This window comes from Dreissena polymorpha, chromosome 7 (assembly GCF_020536995.1).
Source record: "Dreissena polymorpha isolate Duluth1 chromosome 7, UMN_Dpol_1.0, whole genome shotgun sequence".
NCBI lineage: Eukaryota > Metazoa > Mollusca > Bivalvia > Myida > Dreissenidae > Dreissena > Dreissena polymorpha.
Genome location: NC_068361.1, coordinates 2,403,384 through 2,423,990, shown reverse-complemented (window position 1 = coordinate 2,423,990; position 20,607 = coordinate 2,403,384). Strand labels below are relative to the sequence as shown.

General features: G+C 36.2%; 2 protein-coding genes across 2 annotated transcripts in view; both read left to right on the top strand.

Moving 5' to 3' along the window:
• The window catches only part of LOC127838126 (uncharacterized), a 138,237-nt gene that overhangs the window by 16,279 nt on the left and 101,351 nt on the right, over window positions 1-20,607 (top strand). The window lies entirely within an intron of this gene.
• Window positions 1-20,607, top strand: part of LOC127838130 (collagen alpha-1(XII) chain-like) — a 148,942-nt gene that overhangs the window by 125,831 nt on the left and 2,504 nt on the right. Inside the window, exons 5-6 of the mRNA XM_052365703.1 lie at window positions 18,451-18,521; window positions 18,978-19,101. Coding sequence (XP_052221663.1) covers window positions 18,451-18,521; window positions 18,978-19,101 — 195 coding nt within the window. The remainder of the gene's footprint in view (window positions 1-18,450; window positions 18,522-18,977; window positions 19,102-20,607) is intronic.

The following is a 20,607-nucleotide window of genomic DNA, read 5'->3' as shown; positions in this document are numbered from 1 at the left end:
CAGTGTAATTCAACTCGGTTTTCCCCGTATCATCATCAAACTAGGACACAATATTTGTGGACAGTAAATCTCTGCAAAGGACAATAACCAGGAAGATCGCTCGAAACACTTTTCATTAATGGCCCTTGAATAATCTTAATTTGTTCAAATGAATGTTCTTCGTTATCTAACTCAAATATTTTTAATCTAATAATCATCAAACTTGATATTGTAACCCAGACATTTAAATTTGCGTATTTTGTTACAAGTATACACTCTTTTTGATAAAGTATACTTAATCAGCATAATAACTTCAGCATTTTCTTCTTTGAAATGACAAGGTTCAGACGTGAAATATTTAGAAAATCACATCATATAGAAATTCTCTTCCATGTTTTTTTCCATATTATGCACCATGCAATGAGAGATATCAACGAATTTCCGAAAAGATACAGATGTAGCATCATTACATAATGTTTTCTCTCAATTTATGTTTAAAACTTTTACTATGGTGAGCTATCTAGGGCAATGTTGCCCTTGTTGTCACCATTAAAGGCTACATTATACCTTATCTGGGACGACACTACGCACATGCATTAAGCCCCGTTTTCACAGAACGTGGATCGTATAACTACATGTAAATGATAATTACCTCGGATCTGTCAAGCAGAAATGTAAGCACTCGTGAATATTAATCTCGAAGGCCTTCTAGAATATTGAGTGGCGCGATTTCAATGCTTTTGCATAATTTGAAACACAATTCAGAATGACAAATAGTAATTATCGCTAATATTGCTCATTGGTTTCTTTCATTAATAATTAATGAGTGCAATGCAATATGCACCGTAGAGCAACATTCAATCAACACATTCAACAGAGTTCCGAAATGCATGCACTTGTGGAGATTTCATAGCCTTTTTTCATCATGATCCGATGAAGAATATCAACACATGATTGCTGTACAACCACAGCGTAGAGGTATGAGCGGTTTCGAGCATAGCTGTATCATACCACTACTGCCTTATTTACAAGTGATGACGGTCAAATATTGTTGTGATTTTAAGTCGTTAGTTCTATACTCAAATTGACTTAAAATCATGTATTTAAAATTCAATTATGTAAAAAATAACGCATGAGCATACAATAAGAAAAGGTTACAAACTGGAAATCGAACCCGACCTGGAAGGTGAAATATCTAACACTATTTTACTTTTGAACGCAGTGCCTACCGTTAAACGAGAGGTCTCACTTGGATTGGAAATGACGACGATGATGATGATGATTATGATGATTATGATGATGATGATTATGAAGATCACGATGACGATGAGCATGATGATTTCTTGTAGAAAAGTAAGTGATGAAGAATGTGTTTAATAACCTGTTGACATTGTATATGATACACTCGTTCGCACTCAAATATTTACAGTTAGTTTGTAAAACGCCACTGGGAATTTTATGGATCTTCATAGGAAATTGAGCGCACACGCGTTGAATAACCATCGTTTAATCTTTGATAGATATTCATATGATATATTTTTGTTTCTCGTTTTGTCGCGTGGAGAATAAATCGTTAAAAGTTGAGGCTATATAATTCACTATCTATAAGGCTTTGAACTGGAGTACAAACTCATAATTACGGCTTCAATATTCATGAGCTTTCGGTGATATGGTAAGGAACAGAGAGTCCATGAATATGTCACGGATCTACCGGGGTTTGTCTGATTTAGATCATTTAAAAGTGTTCATTAGAGCTGGATATTGAATGTACGAACCTAACAGCTGATTAACCCTTTCTCTCTCAGAAGCAAAGTGAAAATGGCTACGTGTAAACAGCATAAAACCAGAACAGCCTGCGAATTACTCACAGTCTGTTCAGGTTTAATGCTGTCTGCTGCTCATCAGTATCTCAGGGTTGGACATGAAGCCTTTAAAACTTGAATTCAGTAAGAAAGGTCTTTAATTACATTTAACTTTCTAAGGAATGCATGAAAATACGTATCTAAGGGATAAAAACTGATTAAGAACATGGGCTGTACCCATATAATCCTATCGCACTTGATAAGCCCGAACGCAAAAATGGCTGAAATAGAGGCTGAGCGAGATCCAACAGCCGTTAAAGAGGAGTTGAAAACGCAAGCTTTATGACGTTCGTAAGGAGTTAGAGACGTACGGCGAACAAGTTCAGAGCCTAATGCCTCCATGACAAGTATTATGTCCACTCCGTAGGGGCATAACAGTGAACATCATGGATGTTATAGTGAGGGTCAAATGAGCTCGATGAAGATCAACATCATCTTTTTTAGACTACCGTACAATAGTTAAAAAATCCTGAATGCGTTTCCACTATTCCAAGAATTAGCATCATCTGCGAACAGTGATACGATCAATTCAATCACAAACGTGTACATCTACAATGCCAAACCTGACTGAAGTTTTTTTTCTTATCAAGTCATGTCCATATAGTTAGTTCCGGTCTATATTGTATGATACCAAAACTTCAAGTTTTAAAGAGACTATAGCCTACTTATCACTCTTCAAACACAATTACTCTAGGACAGGGCCTTAAAGGGGCTTCTTGAAAGATTTTCGTATTTTTTAAAATATCTGTAAATTACTTTCTAACAAAACTGTAATATTAAGAATAATTTTAAATTAATTAAAATAACAAGAACAAAAGATAGACATAAAATGTGACTACGCTAGGGATCGAACCTGTGACCTCTAGAAGCAAACGTTTGCCCTTTCCCGTAGGGAATATTGTGTCCGCCTACCGACCGGGGTCACGGGTTCGACCCTCACTGTCGGAGTTAGCTTTAAATCTCACCCTAAGTACTGGATCTACCCAGGAAATTGACACTAGAGCGTTTCAATAAGCCCAAGCTGTCGATGAAAGCGAGATAAATTAAACAGCTATACACTAAACTAGCATATAAATCATTGCCAGTTCAAGTATGACCGTCAAGCGCTGTTCTTTTCCAGTTAGCATTTCTAAGGACTGAATCGTGTTCCCGAGGGTACGTACGTTCCGATGAAGGACAAAACATTTAATTTCCATGCTTAAAGCGTTCCTGCATAATTAATGATATGCTCGCTGTAGGACAGCCGGAAGATAGATAGACCTGTCACCGCATCCGTTCTACATTATGATTTCCGTATATATTATTTAAGAGAATTTAATTGGTTCCAATGACTTGAGGCATGTTTCTTCCATGTAGTAATGGTTACGTTTCGTATTTCGGAAACAATATATTGCACCGTCGTTTATGTAAAATTAATAAAGATAACATATTAAGTATGAGCGCTTGAGCAAGACATTATGCTGTTCCATATAGATATTCAACAATGGAACACACTTTGTTTTAATTTAGTTGTATTTTTGTTTACTGCATCACGCTTGACTTCTTTTATATGCAAAAGTATATCGTAATGCACTATAGAATTCCCAAATTCTTGGAGCACATTGGCAAAAGCTTATATGCATAATTTTACTATTATTCCTTAATGCCGTCCAAATTCGTCTTACAGTTATGTCGTATCGTTTATTACTATATTGATGATATGTTCCCTTTAATAGTATTTAGCAATCTTCAAAGCGCCCATGTGAATTATCACCACATTTGAATGCACAAATTACCTTAAGGGTGCTATAAGGGGTCAGAGCTGTGGATTACTCCTTGCTTTAAAAGACTTCGGTTGTTGTTAGTTTCATCGCATGGTGCAGTTTTGCCATATAACTGCACTTCATGGACACTTTATTAACAAATATGTTAACGACAACCTTCACGTATTACTGAATAAGTCATGAAGAAATATTCTATAGAAAGTAGCTGTAATTGCGTTGGTAATCTGATGTCATCTGACGTACTGACAATCCGTTTTCTTTACAGAAAACACATATCTGGCTTTTTCCGTTGGATCACGTAACAATATAATTGAATATTAGTCTATCAATTATTGAGCGAGTTAAATTGATTGGGCCTATGTTCTTTGAATCGTTAAGTCGCGTACAAATAATAACAATAATTGCTAATTAGTAACGAATGAGTGACTGGAACGAGGTAAAGGCAACTGTGGAGGCCCGTCTTGGAGTGACGTCACAGCTACAAGTATAATACTTATATTAATGATGATGATGATGATGACCACGATATTTAATAATAATTACGACGATGTCGACGACGACGACGACGACGATGAGGATGATTTTGTTGACATTGATATCATCGTTTTTTATTCATATATTTATTTAAATATCATTCTTTTATCAGAAAAAAAAACCCAGAACATTATACGTTCAATTTAAACATTTATAGCTCATTATCATTAATACTAAAATATATTTTATAATTACAATAACATGCGTTTGCAATCAATATAAAGAATGCATCATGTCAAATTTAGATCAAATAAAATAAACAGTATAAAATATCAAATAATTTGCGTGAGAATATCACACGGTTAACCTTTGCACTAACACAATGATGACTTAGTGTCAAAATTGCAATAAGAAATATAATAGTGTGCATTTGTTTTCTTTGTGAAGGAAAAAACACTTAACTTGTATTACATATATAAGATATTTTATCGCATTTAAAGGAATTTGAAACAAAACACGGAGAGTTGTTTTAGTACGTTTTTGTTTTAACTATTTAGTAGCTCAATAAACTTGTACATTTTCGGGCGGTATCTAAAAAAAACCACTTTGGAATAAATACATTCTAAATATCGGAATATTGAATAAGGCTATTAAAGGGGCCTTTTCACAGATTTTGGCATTTTTTTAACTTATTCATTAAATGCTTTATATCGATAAATGTAAACATTGGATCGTAAAAGCTCGAGTAAAAAATCAAGAATAAAATTAAAAAAAGGAAAAGAACATTGCCCGGACCAGGTTTCGAACCAGTGACCCCTGGAGTCCTGCCAGAGACCTGAAGTAAAAATGCTTTATCCTACTGAGCTATTCCGCCGTGTACACATATTGAACGTATTTTAAACCTTATATAAGCAATCTTCGTAGTTTCACAAAATTTAACGACAAAAACAGAACTCTCCAAATTATTCAATCGTTTCGCGTTGCAACGCTTTATAATTTGTTAGTTTTAAAATCGTCAAAAGATGCATATAATGGCTATATTAGACCATGGTAAATGTTCAGTATTACTGTGTCCTCACAAATATCATAACTAAAACGAAAATTTGCGAATCTGAAACAACTTTTTTCAATTTTGTCAATTTACCAAAGCGTGAAAAGATCCCTTTAAATTACAAAGTGATATCCACATTAATTCGATTATCATAATAGTCCGGCTTTGGTGCACAAACGTTCATGAAATAGTGTAAATATATCAAATACAGAATTCTTCATTTGACAAAAGCGGGCTATGAAAGTTATTGGTCATGACAGTATTACGTTCACTTGTTGTATCATAAATAATTATATCAATACCATCAATTGTAATTGATATTTAAACTTATAGCGGTATATATGAGCTGCGCTCTGGGAAAACGGGGCTTAATACATGTGCGTCAAGTGTCTCTTAGGTTAGACTGTGCAGTCGGCACAGGCAAATCATGGACGACACTTTCCACCTAAATTGCATTTTCGTTAACTTAAAGAAAAGTCTTCATTTAAACGAAACATTCTATGAAAGAGGAATGTGTATTTCTGATAAGCCTGTGCGGACTGCACAGGCTAATCCGGGTTGACACTACGCACGTGCATTAAGCCCCGTTTTCCCAGAACACGGCTTATATATTTTATGTTTATCATTGGACACCTGCACCACAATTCACGCAGAAGACTTATTGATATCGACCTATGAGGGTACATTTCATACGAGTAAGTCGAGAGACGCGGTTGGCGGGCCTCTACGTCTGTTCATCAGTTATGCATGCCGTCGCGGCAATCTGTGTGGGTGACAAGGGCAGTTGTCGACAGAAGAATACCTGCATAACAGTTTCGTACAGACCCTTGGATTAGTGGCATGGTGTCACACGGTTAAATGAATTTTATAATTAATCCGTGTTTTTAATATTTCGAAATATTGCGGATACTTACGTGAAGTTGCACATCAGAAGTAAGAATAAGTTATAAAAACGTTGTAACAGGAAATTAGTCAGTCTTGATTATTTTTTTATTGAAAAAAAATCTGTAATTTTCACTTATATCAACTTAAAAGACAGAATTTTCATAAGAGTCTTAATATTTATTTATGCCATGTTTTATTGTTTTTATTTGTTATCACCCGCCATAGGCGGAGGGATATTGTTTTGGCGTTGTCCGTCCGTCCATCCGTCTTTCCGTCCTTCCGTCCGTCTTTCCGTCCGTCCGTCCGGAGCCATATCTTGGAAGTGCTTTGGCGGATTTCATTGAAACTTGTTATGAGTATATATATATGGATAAGAGGATGATGCACGCCAAATGGCATTGTACACCATCCGTTAATAACGGAGTTATGGCCCTTTGTATCTTGAAAAAATGCATTTTTGTCAAATTTCATGTGTCCAGAAGCATATTGGCGGGGGATATCAATTCAACGAATTTGCTTGTTTATTTCTACATTTGAACTGAAATTAATACCAAAATGCCTGCTATACATTTTGACCGAACACGCTCAAACGTTAACAAATTACTGCTTTTAAAACGGGGAATACAAAAAAAGCTAACACAGCAAGTTGAGTAACAAAGATATTTGCGCAAAAATATGTTTTAAAACTACTTATAATTAAACCCATGATAGATAAATAATGGGGGGGGGGCGGTGTCGAACATATTCGGGACTTTAAACTAAAAGCGTGCCCCGAAGAAAGGACATGCGGTCTTCTTAATTAGTATGAGTCCCGGGGTAAATAGACAGGTAGGACTTTAGATCCCAATATATTATAAGGGATCCAAAGCCATTTAACATACATAAAGACATGTATATCAATGTTGTTTCCTGTTAACACTTATTTTAAACAAATATACCAGGATTTTAAGTTTATTTTACGGTTAATTAGATCTTCGTTCTGGGAAAGCTAGACTTAGAGCATGTGTGTAAAAAGTCGTCTTTGTTTAGCCTGTGCGGATCAGGGACGACACTTTCCGCTATAATGGTATTTATTTAAATAAAGCCTCTTCTCGGAGAAAATCCTGTTTATGCGGAAACTGTGTGTCGTCCCTGATAAGCATGTGCGAAGTACACAGGTTATTATGGGACGACACTTAACGCACACGGATTAAACCCCATTTTCCCAGAGCGAGGCTCAAGTTATAAATTGCACGTGCTCATCTCCAGCATCATGGCCTCTGATCGACCAATGAGCGAGACGACAATACTCCGGAAGCACGCTCTCTACCAGAAGAGTTACGTGGTAAACCGTCACGTGATGTCGCCTAGATGCGGCAGAAGTCCATCTCCCGCCAGAAATCCACTCTTTAAAAAGAAGGTAACTATTTGTTACCAATCTGAATCCGATTGTTCAATCTTCCAAGAAGTTTAGAAGGCGGTCAATACCTTTTGTGAATTATCAAAATATATATTTAAATAATTTTAATCTAGGATACAATATATACATCAAGTTTGTAGCAATCGTGTATGGTGGGAAAATTTGAAATCCCGCATAGGACCTATGTCATTTCATTGTCTATTTTATGCAAAATAAAGTATTAGTATGTATTATGTGCGACTCACAATGATATGATTACACATGTATGTTAAACGCGTTAAATAGTTGGAAATTATATAATGATGATGATGCGTATTTAGTATAAGATTTTCTCGTCATATAACACATCAGGGTATTCCTCATATTTTACACATCACTGCTATTGTGCAGAGAGCCCCCAGCGTATCGAGCAAGACAAAAACAAGCGTCCAGAAGGATCGGAGTCCACCGCCACTCCTGACGCGCACGCGACTCAGTCTCAATCAGCTCGACGCTCGCAGACTTCAGCGGCTCGACCGGCAGCAGCCGTGGCAGGAGAAACCACCGAAGCAGAAAAAAACAAAAGGAACCCTCAGTAAGTACCGAAAGTGCCAGTATATCTTGCATATTTATTAATTACCGGAGAATAATGATATAACGAATAAACCTAATATGTGCGCTGTTTTTTATTACCGTAAAGTAACTTCCGCAAATTTTGCTGACATACAAGTATTTTGCTCGTTCCTTTTGGAAACGTTGTATTGTGGTTTTGAATTTTGAAGCAAAAACGAACAGTTAAAGTGGCAATGGCAAATGATCATAATACTACCCTATTGTAATAACATTTAAATAAACGTAAAACAGCGATTGTGTCACAAAAAAACTTATAATGAATTGCAAATAACTTAATTTAATTGTCACAAGTAATGGCCTTAAACAAATATTCTGTTTTAACTGATGTATATATCCGTACCATAATGGTCAGAAATTAAGTTGTGAACATTTTGTCATAAAGAGAATCATGCATTTTTTAAAATTATAATTAAACACACATACATGTATACGCTCAAAACAAAGATACAACAGCGATTTCATTTAAGAAGAAGACTTTTTTTTACCCTTTACCACTTATTTTTAGGTATTGGACCCTTTACCACTTAGACACGTATTTAACCCTTTACCGCTTAGATACGTATTTAAATGTCAATACCCACGGTTTTCCTGTAAGCGCAGTGGTTTGTAAACCCGCATCTCTCCTTGGCGACCACAGTTTAATCCCCGCTCCAAGCGCATGTGAGCTTGATTATTGGTTACCATACCGGGCAGGTTGGGCTTCCACCGGGTTCTTACGTTAAGATTACCGGTATCTTTCAATAACAACTAAATACCTGGAAATTGCTGATTTATTTCAAAATTCATCTCTACTTTCGTGAGTCTAGGGAGTTACTGTGGTTGGAGTGCAGAGAGACACTGCATGTCCTCCCATGAGCTGCCGTAGGCAAGGACGGCCCTCGTTAACTTCGAAATTCAAAAAATAATACAACCTACGCACTATGTCAAAAATAACACGCTGAGCATTTATTTTCATGTTTCAGGAATATTTTACGACAAAACTCTGCCAACTGACGTCGATACATCAGATCTGAAATTTAAAGCGCGGAAGTATGTGTCCAATTCGAAATATGGCGACATTTATATGATAAGGTACTCATTTTTTAGCAATAATTGTTGTTAACGTAAATATAACTTCATCTGTAAGTTCTTATATGGGGAACTCAATTTAACAAAGAACCTTTGCCGTGCAACCACCCGGCTGATGTTGCCGGCGTGGCCGCGGTGCTGATATAGCTTCTGCCACTAATTCTCGCTCTCTTCACTATTTTAGAGAAATCAATAAAAAAGAGAAACCTAAACCGGAAACCCCTCTGAGGAAGTGGCTCTGGGAGGACGAGTACATGCTGTGGATGGCAACCGGAAGTAGGGACAAGTACCTCGAAGACAGAGGATCGACTCGCACAAAAGCGGTTTCTTTGTACCAAACCGGAAGTTTGAAATCCTCGTCAACAACTGAGTAACTGATTTAGATAACTGATCACTTTTTCCTTTTTTCGATGACTGGACTTAATTGTGAACAAAACGTTTAAATCAAGAAGGATACTTGCAGAATAAGATGGTTTTTTTGTTTTTGTTAGTTATAAAAGCATTATTGTTAATAGTTTAACATTGTAAATATAATTAAAAAAAATGTTTAAGGAATAATGAATAAAGTAATAAAATAAAATAAATTGACCTCTCCTTGTTTGAGTTACCTTTCCTAACACAATAACATAATGTTTCCCTAATGCAATACTTAGAGATCTCTATTAATTAAGTACTATATATTTATTATACATAGGTCGGCCATTCTACCAACATTAAATGAATATCCACGCCCGAACGCTGATTTCTACGCGTAAGTCTCACAAACGCAAAAATTGTACATTTAACGCATGCGCATACGGGTTTTCCGTTGTTAAAACACATTATATGCACTAAACGCATGCACACACGGCGTTTCATATTGAAAAAAGTTAACTTTTATGCATGCACCTAAAATCTTTCATTGTTGTAAATGCCAATGCTTCGAGTTCAAATACTAGTATTATAATTATTTACATTTTGTGTAATTGATCTGAATTTCCACTCACTCTTATTTGCCTTATAAGCCCTATACAACATACAATACTCTACATACTTTTGGGTATATCAATTTACAATTAAGAGTTTGTACGCAGTCCAACTCGTATTTAGCCAGGAACATAACAAATATGATTATTTATGATAAAATAAAAACACGTCTCGCTATTGCCAAAAAAATCGATTAAAGTAACATGCCAGAAATAAGTAAGTCGTTAATTATTAAAAAAAAAGTATAATGGGTGTTATAGTTTCACGCATTCGTTGAAACCGGTTTGCACATCAATTAAAGAACGAATAGCCATTGTTACTTGATAAAACATACGATTGAAACTGCTTTAATCGAGATTCTTAATGCACCAAAACAACCCCAATGTCGTACTATACATTGTGCTGAAAGGGACTGCTCCACTGTTTAAAACAAAAACAACAACAATAACACATCTCTACAAAGGAAATAAATACTTTTTTGTGTTTATTTTTGTATTAAAACTTTGTATGTTTGCCTTTGCTGTGTATCTGTAAAGTACATTTCTTTGGATTGTCGATTTCTTATTATATAAGATATGCTTGATAAGGTTAATTTTGTACAAGCCACGTTCAGTCCAAACCTTACAAATGACAAAAAGACGTGATAATAAAACATGGAAAGCGTAAGTGTTACAAACTATAATTTTCACCGCCAAGAGCTATGAAATCGCTCCCTTAATTCACATTTTCGTGCATGCCACACTTACCGGTAGATACGTTTCTGTATAACATGCGTCCGTGGATTATTTTAAATTGTATCTCTAAAAGTTTAGTTTATGCTGATTTTATATGTGTTTTGTTGTCTTTTTCTTATGCATGAGTATACATGATCGTACGTAGTACCGTAATTTTGTTATTGTTAGTATGCAGGTAGAGTCCACATATTGTCTGTGTCATTGAGATTTATCATACAATATCAGATGGGGGTAATCACGTGATAGTCAAGATGGCGACGTCTATACTGAGACAGGTATCTTACGCCGTTTTATAACCTTAATTTATTGTATTATTTGGTTTAATGCCGCTCACTTTCCAGCCATATCAGCAAAAAAAAGGATTAGCGTTTATTTTGTATAAATAATCGCTCTTTACCTCGACTTTGCTCGCTGCGAAATTTGTTAGCGGAATGACCTAATTACAACTCCACTAAGACAATTGGCAGCCAGTTAAGTCGAGATATAAAGTGAAATTTAATATGAAATAATCGCTAATAACTTTCTTATTGATATGGCTTGAAAGTCGGCGTCATTTAAACATTAAACAAAAGTATTAAAGAGTATAAAGCGGCGACAAATACCTGCATTGGCATGGACGTCGCCATCTTGACTTTCACGTGATTACCCCCTCTGACTATGCCCGTAAATTTATGTTCACAATTCTGCATGTTTAAAAGCATGTGTTTGTGAAACTTTGTAACTTTAAATGTAATATGTTGAACGCTCGCAATATACCCCCATACGGCGGTCTATTTCTGACTTATCGTCGGTTTGAAGGACGACAAACAACATGTCAAAACGAAAAATATACCCGCCGCGTGTTGTCGCCCTTCAACACGAAAGCACGACAAATTTCATAATTGTCGTTCTGGCGGATAGTGAAACCCTTTCAAACCCGCTAAGACGCAAGTCTTAGGCGCCATAACACCAAAATGGGTGAAAGAAATAACGAGGGATTAACTTGTCGTGTTGTCTTTCTGGCGGTAACGAATCGTCGCATTGGCACTTCTGATTTTCGTTCTGGCGTGTTGGTTGGGTTGAACGTTGGGTTGACAAAATTGAAATACGCGTTGAATCCAAAAATATATGTACGCATGCATAGACGAGTGTACGGGTGGACAGACAGACACGTATAATCCGTAATGTCTGACATTTAAAGCATCGTGATGTGGCGACATTTCTAGCAAACTAAAAAATTCATTTATCTGAATTGTAAAACTGCCAAACAATACGTCTATGAATGATCCGAAACAAAGAACAAAACCGCATACTGTTAATGTACAGTTTATTCCGCTGAGCTTGACTCTCTCATGAATGCATTATTAAATTTGTTCCACAGTCGTGTGTGCTTTTCACAAATAAGAAAAATGTACACAGTATTATAAAGTATACAACAATAATAGGAAAAGTACTATGTTTAATTCTTTAAATGACCAAGCTGAAATGAATTTTACGTACACCTGTGCACCACTTCCTTTCACAGCCAATACCACTTCCGTCGCATGGAACGCATGCGCAGATATAGGGCGGCCGTCGTCATACAGCGTGTGTTCCGCGGATGGCGAGTGCGTGCGTTTATCCGACGTCTCAAAAAGAAGGTACGTTATATCAGAATAAAAATAGACATGTCACAGGAAAAATACTTCAGATTGTGAGATCATACAGGATATACATATTGCTGATGTCTTAATTCATTCAATCGACGGATTATGTGGTTTGAGATGATAAATACGTAGATTGACTAAGTATTAACGCACTTTCGCAACATTACAACACAAACATGCGCCTCGCTTTGTGAAAAGGGGGTTTAATGCATGTGCGTTAAGTGTCGTCCCAGATTAGCCTGTGCAGTCCTCACAGGCTAATCAGAGAAAACACTTTCCGCTTTAATGATGTTTTCGTTTAAAGAAAGTCTCTTTTGAGCAATAATTAGGTTGTTTAGGTGTAGTCCCTTATTAGCCTGCACAGGGTATTCTGGGATGACACTTTACGCGCATTCATTAAATCCCCTTTTCGCAGAGCGCGGCTCATATTCTGTATTCTTAGTCTTAATTCTTAGAATAGGCTGGTGAATACGGGTCCAGTTGTTTAAATACACTTCCCAATCTAACATTAATATTATTTTAAAAGACAAATCGTATGTGATGTCGCCTATATTTATTCAAGTTTATCAAAACTGATCAACATTATTACCAACTCAATCATGCAAATGAAATAATTTAATAAGTAAACATTAATACAGAACTTGAAATCAACGCAGTTTTTATTCAATATCTCCTTCGTGTACAACTAGTTCACAATTATTATTCAATATTTCCTATTTGTAAAACTTGTTCACACGTGTATCATTATTTAACACAAATATCACACGTTAACACTCACACCAATAGTTCACAATAACATCTCCTGTTCACTTGTATTAATATATCCTAATTAGTTCACATGAATATCGTTTATTCACACTACCATCAAAAATTGAAATAGAAGTCAATAGTTCATACTCATGGTTACTTGTTCATAGTTACCTCAATCGTTCATATTGACATTTCATGTTCACACTACCATCACTAGTTCACATTAAAATTCCACTATGGTGAGACGGGTTCACACTGATAGAACTAGTTAAAAGTGTTCATAAGTTCACAGATGGTATCTATAATTCACACTGGTATCGTTAGTTCACACGTACGTGTGTTAATTTCTTTGTTGAAATTTCTCTCTACGAATATTTTGTGAACTTAAGCACAATTTCGCTGTTAAATTATATAATTATTCGTGTATTATTTGTATAACAAGTAAATACAAAGTTAATAAAGTTCAAAAATAACCATTTGGGTAAGGGTCCTCGGTGATATACAAATTAATTGACAGTGTCATTTTTTTTCTTTCAATGATTTTAACAGTAATCTGCATTTAATGTACACATACTCAATTTATATTAATGATATGGTAAAGTTCAGCCTACACAACTATGCATAAGATCTAATTAAATAACGATAAACTATTCATAATTATCGCAAAAGGCACATTTTTAGCAATAATATATATTTTCTATTAATTACATTACTTTAAAACGGATTTTTTTTATTATTTCAAAACAGCTTCAGTACACAAAATATGTCGTTATAATTAAAATGTTCTATCAGAGACGTAGATAACTGGTTCTATGAAGTATAAGGACGTAGACAAGTATCTTGTTTATTAAAATTGCGAACTGTCCATGGTTAGGAGTGGGTAGGAAAGTACTGCGCTCTGTTTGGCTGATGAGGTTATAGATCGGAAAATGCTGGGCTCTGATTGGCTGATCAGGTTATAGATCGGGATTTGATTGCAAGGTGGCGTAAAGTGGATTCAAAGTTGCCTGTAAATTCACGTCAACTTTCCTACTTGCATCACAAGTTAACACTTGCACGTCAACAATTGACATCATAAGATCAAGTTCACAATAAAAAATCGATTTCACAAAACTGACATATCACGATCTTTTATAAACTATTATAATTATCCCACCAGCTGGGTTTACTCTGATGTTAAATGAAATAACTACCCGTTAAACTGTAAAAAAATACCCAATAACCGATCAAAATGCAACTACTTATAAGATTTCACAACCAGTTTGAATATACTTTTTCGTTGAAATGTTTTTGGAAAGCCAATGATCACGCAACGCCCTATCCCCGTTTTCAATTGCTTATGCAGACAATAACACTATGAGTCCAGTTCAACACAGAGGATTCACCACGCCAACAATTTCACACAAAAAGTCTGATCAAAATCGTTCTCATTTGATAGCGATAAAATTGTAATATGGAATCGCGAACAATTGAAACAGTAAAACGGATCCATATTAATGCTACACATGCTGAGCAAACCGATTGTCCCTTATAGGCGGTACTTGAGCACGGTGCGTCCTGGCCCCGGTTCCTGGCATTCTACAGGGAGCTTGTGTCGCGGGTTCGAGCCCGGCACGGCAGCATGCAACACTCGTGCAGGATCAGCCTGACTGAGGTTGAACGCTTCATGAACCTCAAACAGAGTACGTATATACACTTATATTAACCCATTTATGCCTAGCGACTAGAAAATAAGCCTTGGCATGATGCGGCGTCTCATCTGGGTCTGCGCTGTTTGCTAAAAGGGATATATGTACGAAATATTCTAAATATAGTAATAAATATACTAAACATCCCTATTTTTCAATGAATTGATCCAATTTAGGATGGGACTGTCCACTAGGCATAAATGGGTTAATATAATGCGTTTAATTGACGCTTATGATAAAAGTGTTTGTCGGTGTTGAATGCGTCATTGAGTAAGTAGTTCTATCCATTCTTCAGCCATGGAATGACCGGCTTCAAAAATACATAAGCATTTCTTATAAGAGGAATTATATACCTATTGAAAACATGATTATTTAACAAAAGGTATTGTAACCTCATAAATTCAGATGTCATGTGTAATGTTCATGCATTTGCTAGTACATGTATATTGATATTCTCTCTAAGTTCCTATCATGCATCAAACTTCTCGTCTCGTATAAAAAATGTATTTTTATAAACATTTATAAAAGTAAAAGGTGTATTTTCGAGGATGATGATACATACAATTTTCTTTCATAGTCCTGTTTGGACACAGTTCGCCATGCTTAAAAATGACATGGTCCATATAAACGTACTGCCAGAGCCTTTGATAATTTATGCAATGGCAGCTCTCAGCAACCCTTTGGGTTATAAAGCTGAGAGTTGAATTAACCCATGATGCGGCGTCTCATCAGGGTCTGCGCTGTGTGCTGAAAGGAAATTCTGTAAGAAATATTCTAAATATAGAAATAAATATATAGACATCCCGTATTTTGGAAATAGATTGATCCAATTTAGAAGGATGTGAGAGTCCACTAGGCTTAAATGGGTTAAAGCAACTTGGAAATGTCGCCGCCCATTTTGCTTCAGACTACGAGCGCCTGTTCCGCGAGCTCTGTCCCGGTGGTCGTCTGCTCAAAGATGATTTCATGGGCTTTTTCAACCGGTGCGACCTTTGGCCGACACAGGGCGATATCAACCGGAGCTTCGACAAGATATTCAGAGGTAGGTGTTAATATAATGAATGAATATGAAATCATTTAACAATGTTGTTTTAATTTAAAAGTGTCTGGTCTTTGCTAAAATAATTACTGTAATGGATAGCGCTTGATTTTGGTTGTTTAAACATTTAACGGACATCAACAAATTTACATCATCTCTACTCTACATATTTATGTGAAAACTAGTTCTTGCTACAATAACTTAAAATGTGGCTGTTAATATTTTCTGAGTCTGCGAGACAGGTCTAGTTAGAACTATAACACCTGTCCGCTGAAAAGATCCTTTAGACTTTTGCTCTGAGAAACAATGATCCAGGATACATTTTATCACCGCCACGTGCTCACTATTAACTTAAAAGACGCAATTACAAGATTTAATGTTAAGATTGGCTTCGTTTATTATGAACTGGTCCATTTAAACAGCGTGTTTCACTACCTCTGTTTCACGCATTTGCACGTTTTCCTAAAGGATCCAGAAACACGGCGGAAGTTGTATTTGTCCTCGACTGCTCGAATAACAGTGACGTTGTCGACTTCCGCGATCAGATAAAGTTCGTGAGGGCCGTTGTCGACACACTTGACATTGCCCCTGATAGGACTCGGGTGGGGGTTGTACCGTACAACGAGGACGTGTACAACGCCTTTGGAATCAACCAGTACAGCAATAAGGAGGAGGTCCTGGAAGCTATATGTACGTACCCAGTCTGGAATTCGTAAAGCATCTTACCCCTTTGCATGCTGGGAAATTTGTCGTCTGCAAAATGTCGTCTGCTGAATTTCTAAAATTAGCATTTTCTTCGATTTTTTTTTCAAATAATACTATCAGAATAGCAAACAGTTTGGATCCTGATGAGACGCCACGTTCTGTGGCGTCTCATCTGGATCCAAACTGTTTGCAAAGCCTTTAAAATTCGGTTCCCGCACTGAAAGGGTTAAGATTATCGTTATTACTATAATTAAGTCTGAAAATGTCTCTTAAAAGTATTAATCTATCCAGGTTCAGCTGCAGTTCAGAACTTAATTTCACTTGAAAATATAGAGCCCGTCTTATTATAAAGTGTACGATACGTTTACGATACATTTAAGTTATGATAGTCGTTGAAGATATATCATTGATAAGCACCTACCTCAATTATTATATATCTGCCATTATATATTGAAAAAAATAATTGATTACTTTTCATTTACTTTCACCCGCTCAGCCTCATATGCCCTTTATTTAAGGAACGTATTTATCGCAAATGATTATTGTGAGCTTAAGATTGATCGTTAGTTAATATGTCGTACGATCTTTGATAAGTCATGGCAATGTTTACCAAGTAAATAAATATAATATATACAATCTCTCCACTGAAACGGCGCAGATAATTTAACAATAGATGTTTGCACAGCATGCCCCCCCCCATGCGTGCAGTCAAGTTTCAATATGTTCAATTATTGAGAGATATTTTAATATTGCATGTCAGGTGATCTTGAATTTTGACCTTTAGATCTGCAAATCTTCATTCCTTCAAGAATAAGCAACATAACAAATTGATATGATTCAAGGTGTAGCCATTCTCAAGATAGCACTCAGAAACGGTTTTCACCTCACGATGCCCTTGACATTTGAATATTTGACCTGATGACCTCAAAAATGAAGGGCGTATACCTTTCCTTCTAAGTAATTGGCATACCAATTTGCATGATCTTAGGCCGGTATATATCGTGCAGAAACAAACTAGTTAAAATTTCATGCTTCAAGTTCCTGTGACTTTGACAATTGAGCTGTTGACCCTAAAATCAAAAGACGCATTCCTTTTTTATTCCAAGTATCTATTTTACTAATTTACATAAACGTAGGTCAGCTCTAGATGTCGTGCCGAAACGAAATGGTCTACAATTCATGCCACGTCCATAATGACAGTGTGACTGTTGACCTCAAATCATAAGACCCCTATTTTCCCAAGTAACCAGCATACCGATTTTCATGGTGGTAGATCAATGCGTTCTCTAGATAACACGGTGCCTATACCACGTGACTGTTTAAGATCTGTGTTGGGAGAATAAAGCGCGACCCATTTAACATTGTTAATGATGTCTTTTTTTTAATAAATATTTCACCATTTATAATGGGATAAAGTGGATAGCCCGTACTGATCCGACATTTTTCTAACCGTACAAACGCGCGGTTGCACTTTACTGAAAAAATATTATTTGTTTAAAAATATAATGATACCTGTAGAAAATTCTTACGAATGAGCGGGCTGTCCACTTTATCCCATTAAAAATGATGAAATATTTAAAAAGAGATCCTTAAAAAGGTTAACTGGGTCGCGCTTTAATCTCCCAACACAGATCCGAAAAAGTCACGCGGTATACGCACCGTGGATAAGTCGCACAAACAAATTCGTCGATGAACCACACACCGACCGACCAACCGACGAGCATAGATAAATCAGTAAAGCAGTTTATGATATGAGTGGCGGGGGGGGGGCATAATTATTCTTTTTTGTAGATGTTTTATTTTAAATAATTGATGCCAAAGTATTTTTTTCAAATTGATATTTTCTGTAGCGCGGATCAAGCTGTGCCCCGGACTGACGCGGACGGATCTGGCCTTACGTCTCATGCAGGACATGTTTAAAGTAAGCGAATCCTTTGTTTTTACGTTCTATATATTTCAGATTCTTTTTTAACCAAAAAATAGGATTTTCAAGAATGCGTACAAAATGTTTTAGTAGCTTTTCTTGTACATCATCTATGAATGTAAACTATTACACCAACCTTGATATCTTCGGGTTTGACAATGATTTTCTTAAGTGTGATCTTTCACGGGAGCTCGTGTGAATTGGGACAGAATTAAATTGCATGTTTTCACCAAATTGTAACACTTACTTGTATATCTAACTTACAAAAAAGTCTCAATAATAAAGCAAATATAAATAAAAACATGTTTAAAACATTGTCATGTAAGATGTCAAAGAAACCGCTGATCCAGTTAACATATATCATCGGTTAACCGTCAGGCTGTTGTATCTGATGAAAAAATCTTATGCCGATATGACAGTTTAACAATCACCCATTGAACATGTGACCTACAGGACAGCCGACCTGGCGTACAGAAGATGGCGATAGTCGTCATTGACGCTCCGTCTGCAGCGCGGGAGAAAACACGCGCCGAGGTGTTGCGCGCGCATGATATGGGCGTAGAGATATTTGCAATAGGTAGGTATTGCATTATACTGAGCCTGACTGTTTAAGTCAGTTTCCGGTACACGCACTTCTAACTGAGGCGACCCGGTCCCACTCCCTGTTCCCAGAAGCATGTGAGTTTGGTTAATGGTCACCATGCCGGACAGGTTTATTCCAGATAGTCCGGCTCCCCCTCCCACAACATAAGCCCCACACTTAAATTAAAAACATCTCAGTAAAAAAACTAATATTGGAAATTGCAGCCATAATTCAAATTGTCCATTGTTTGTAAGTTAATTATGTAATTATTACTCCGTGTCCTCACATAATGCAGCCTCGGGTGCGGAAGGACCCAATAACTTCGAAACACACACACACACACACACTTCCTTTTAGAGAATGATTGAATGTTCATCGCTAGCATTTACATTCACATACTAGCATCGCTAGTATCTAAATGTAAAAATGTTCGCAGTAGATGAGTATTGCTTGTCATTGAATGCAGAAATATTCGCAATATGTAGGTCATTCTTGTCCATGAATGAACAAAGCTTTGCAAAAGGTATGTCACGAATGTCAATGTCTGGCTTCTTTCTAAGAATTTACTGTAGAAATATTTACATATACAGTATGTTTTCCTTATCACTGAGTGTTCACAATATGGCTTGCTTGGCATTGAGTTAAGATTTTTTTACAATATGTATTGCTTATCACTGAGTAGCATACACAAATATCCGCAATATATCTTGCTTGTTACTGAGTGTAGAATTGTTCGCTATGCATCACTCTTATCACTGAGTGTAGATATATTTGCATATGCATTGATTATCACTGCGTGGAAAAAAATTCGCAGTACTTCTTGCTTGTCAATAAATCTAGAAATGTTCATAAAATGTCTCGTTTATCACTGAATGTAGAAATGTTAACACGATGTCTTGTTTGTTACTGAGTGTAGAAATGCTCGCAATACGTCTTGCCTGTTACTTAATGTAGAAATGTTCGCAATACGTCTTGCTTGTTACTTAATGTAGCAATGTTCGCAATACGTCTTGCTTGTTACTTAATGTAGAAATGTTCGCAATACGTCTTGCTTGTATACGTGCAGAAACGTTCACAATGTGTCTATTTTATTTCTTTTAGTAGAAATATTTACAATATGTATTTCATGTCACTGCATGTATAACTGTTCGCAATACGCTTTGCTTTGCACTGAAAATAGAAATGTTCACAATATATATATGGCTTTCTTGTCTCTGAGAGTATGTATAGTCTGTATTGCTTGTTAATGCCTGTCGAAATATTCACAGTATATCTTTCATTTCTCTACGCGTAGAAATATTTGCAGTAGGTCTTGCTTTTGACTGAATGAAGAAATGTTCACAAAATGTCTTGCCTATTTCTGAATGAAGGAATGTTCACAATATGTCTTGCTTGTTAATAGGTGCATGAATTTGCACAATGTGTCTTGCTTGACAATGAATGTATAAATGTTCACATAATATTTCTGGTCGATAAATGTTGAAATATTCACAATATATC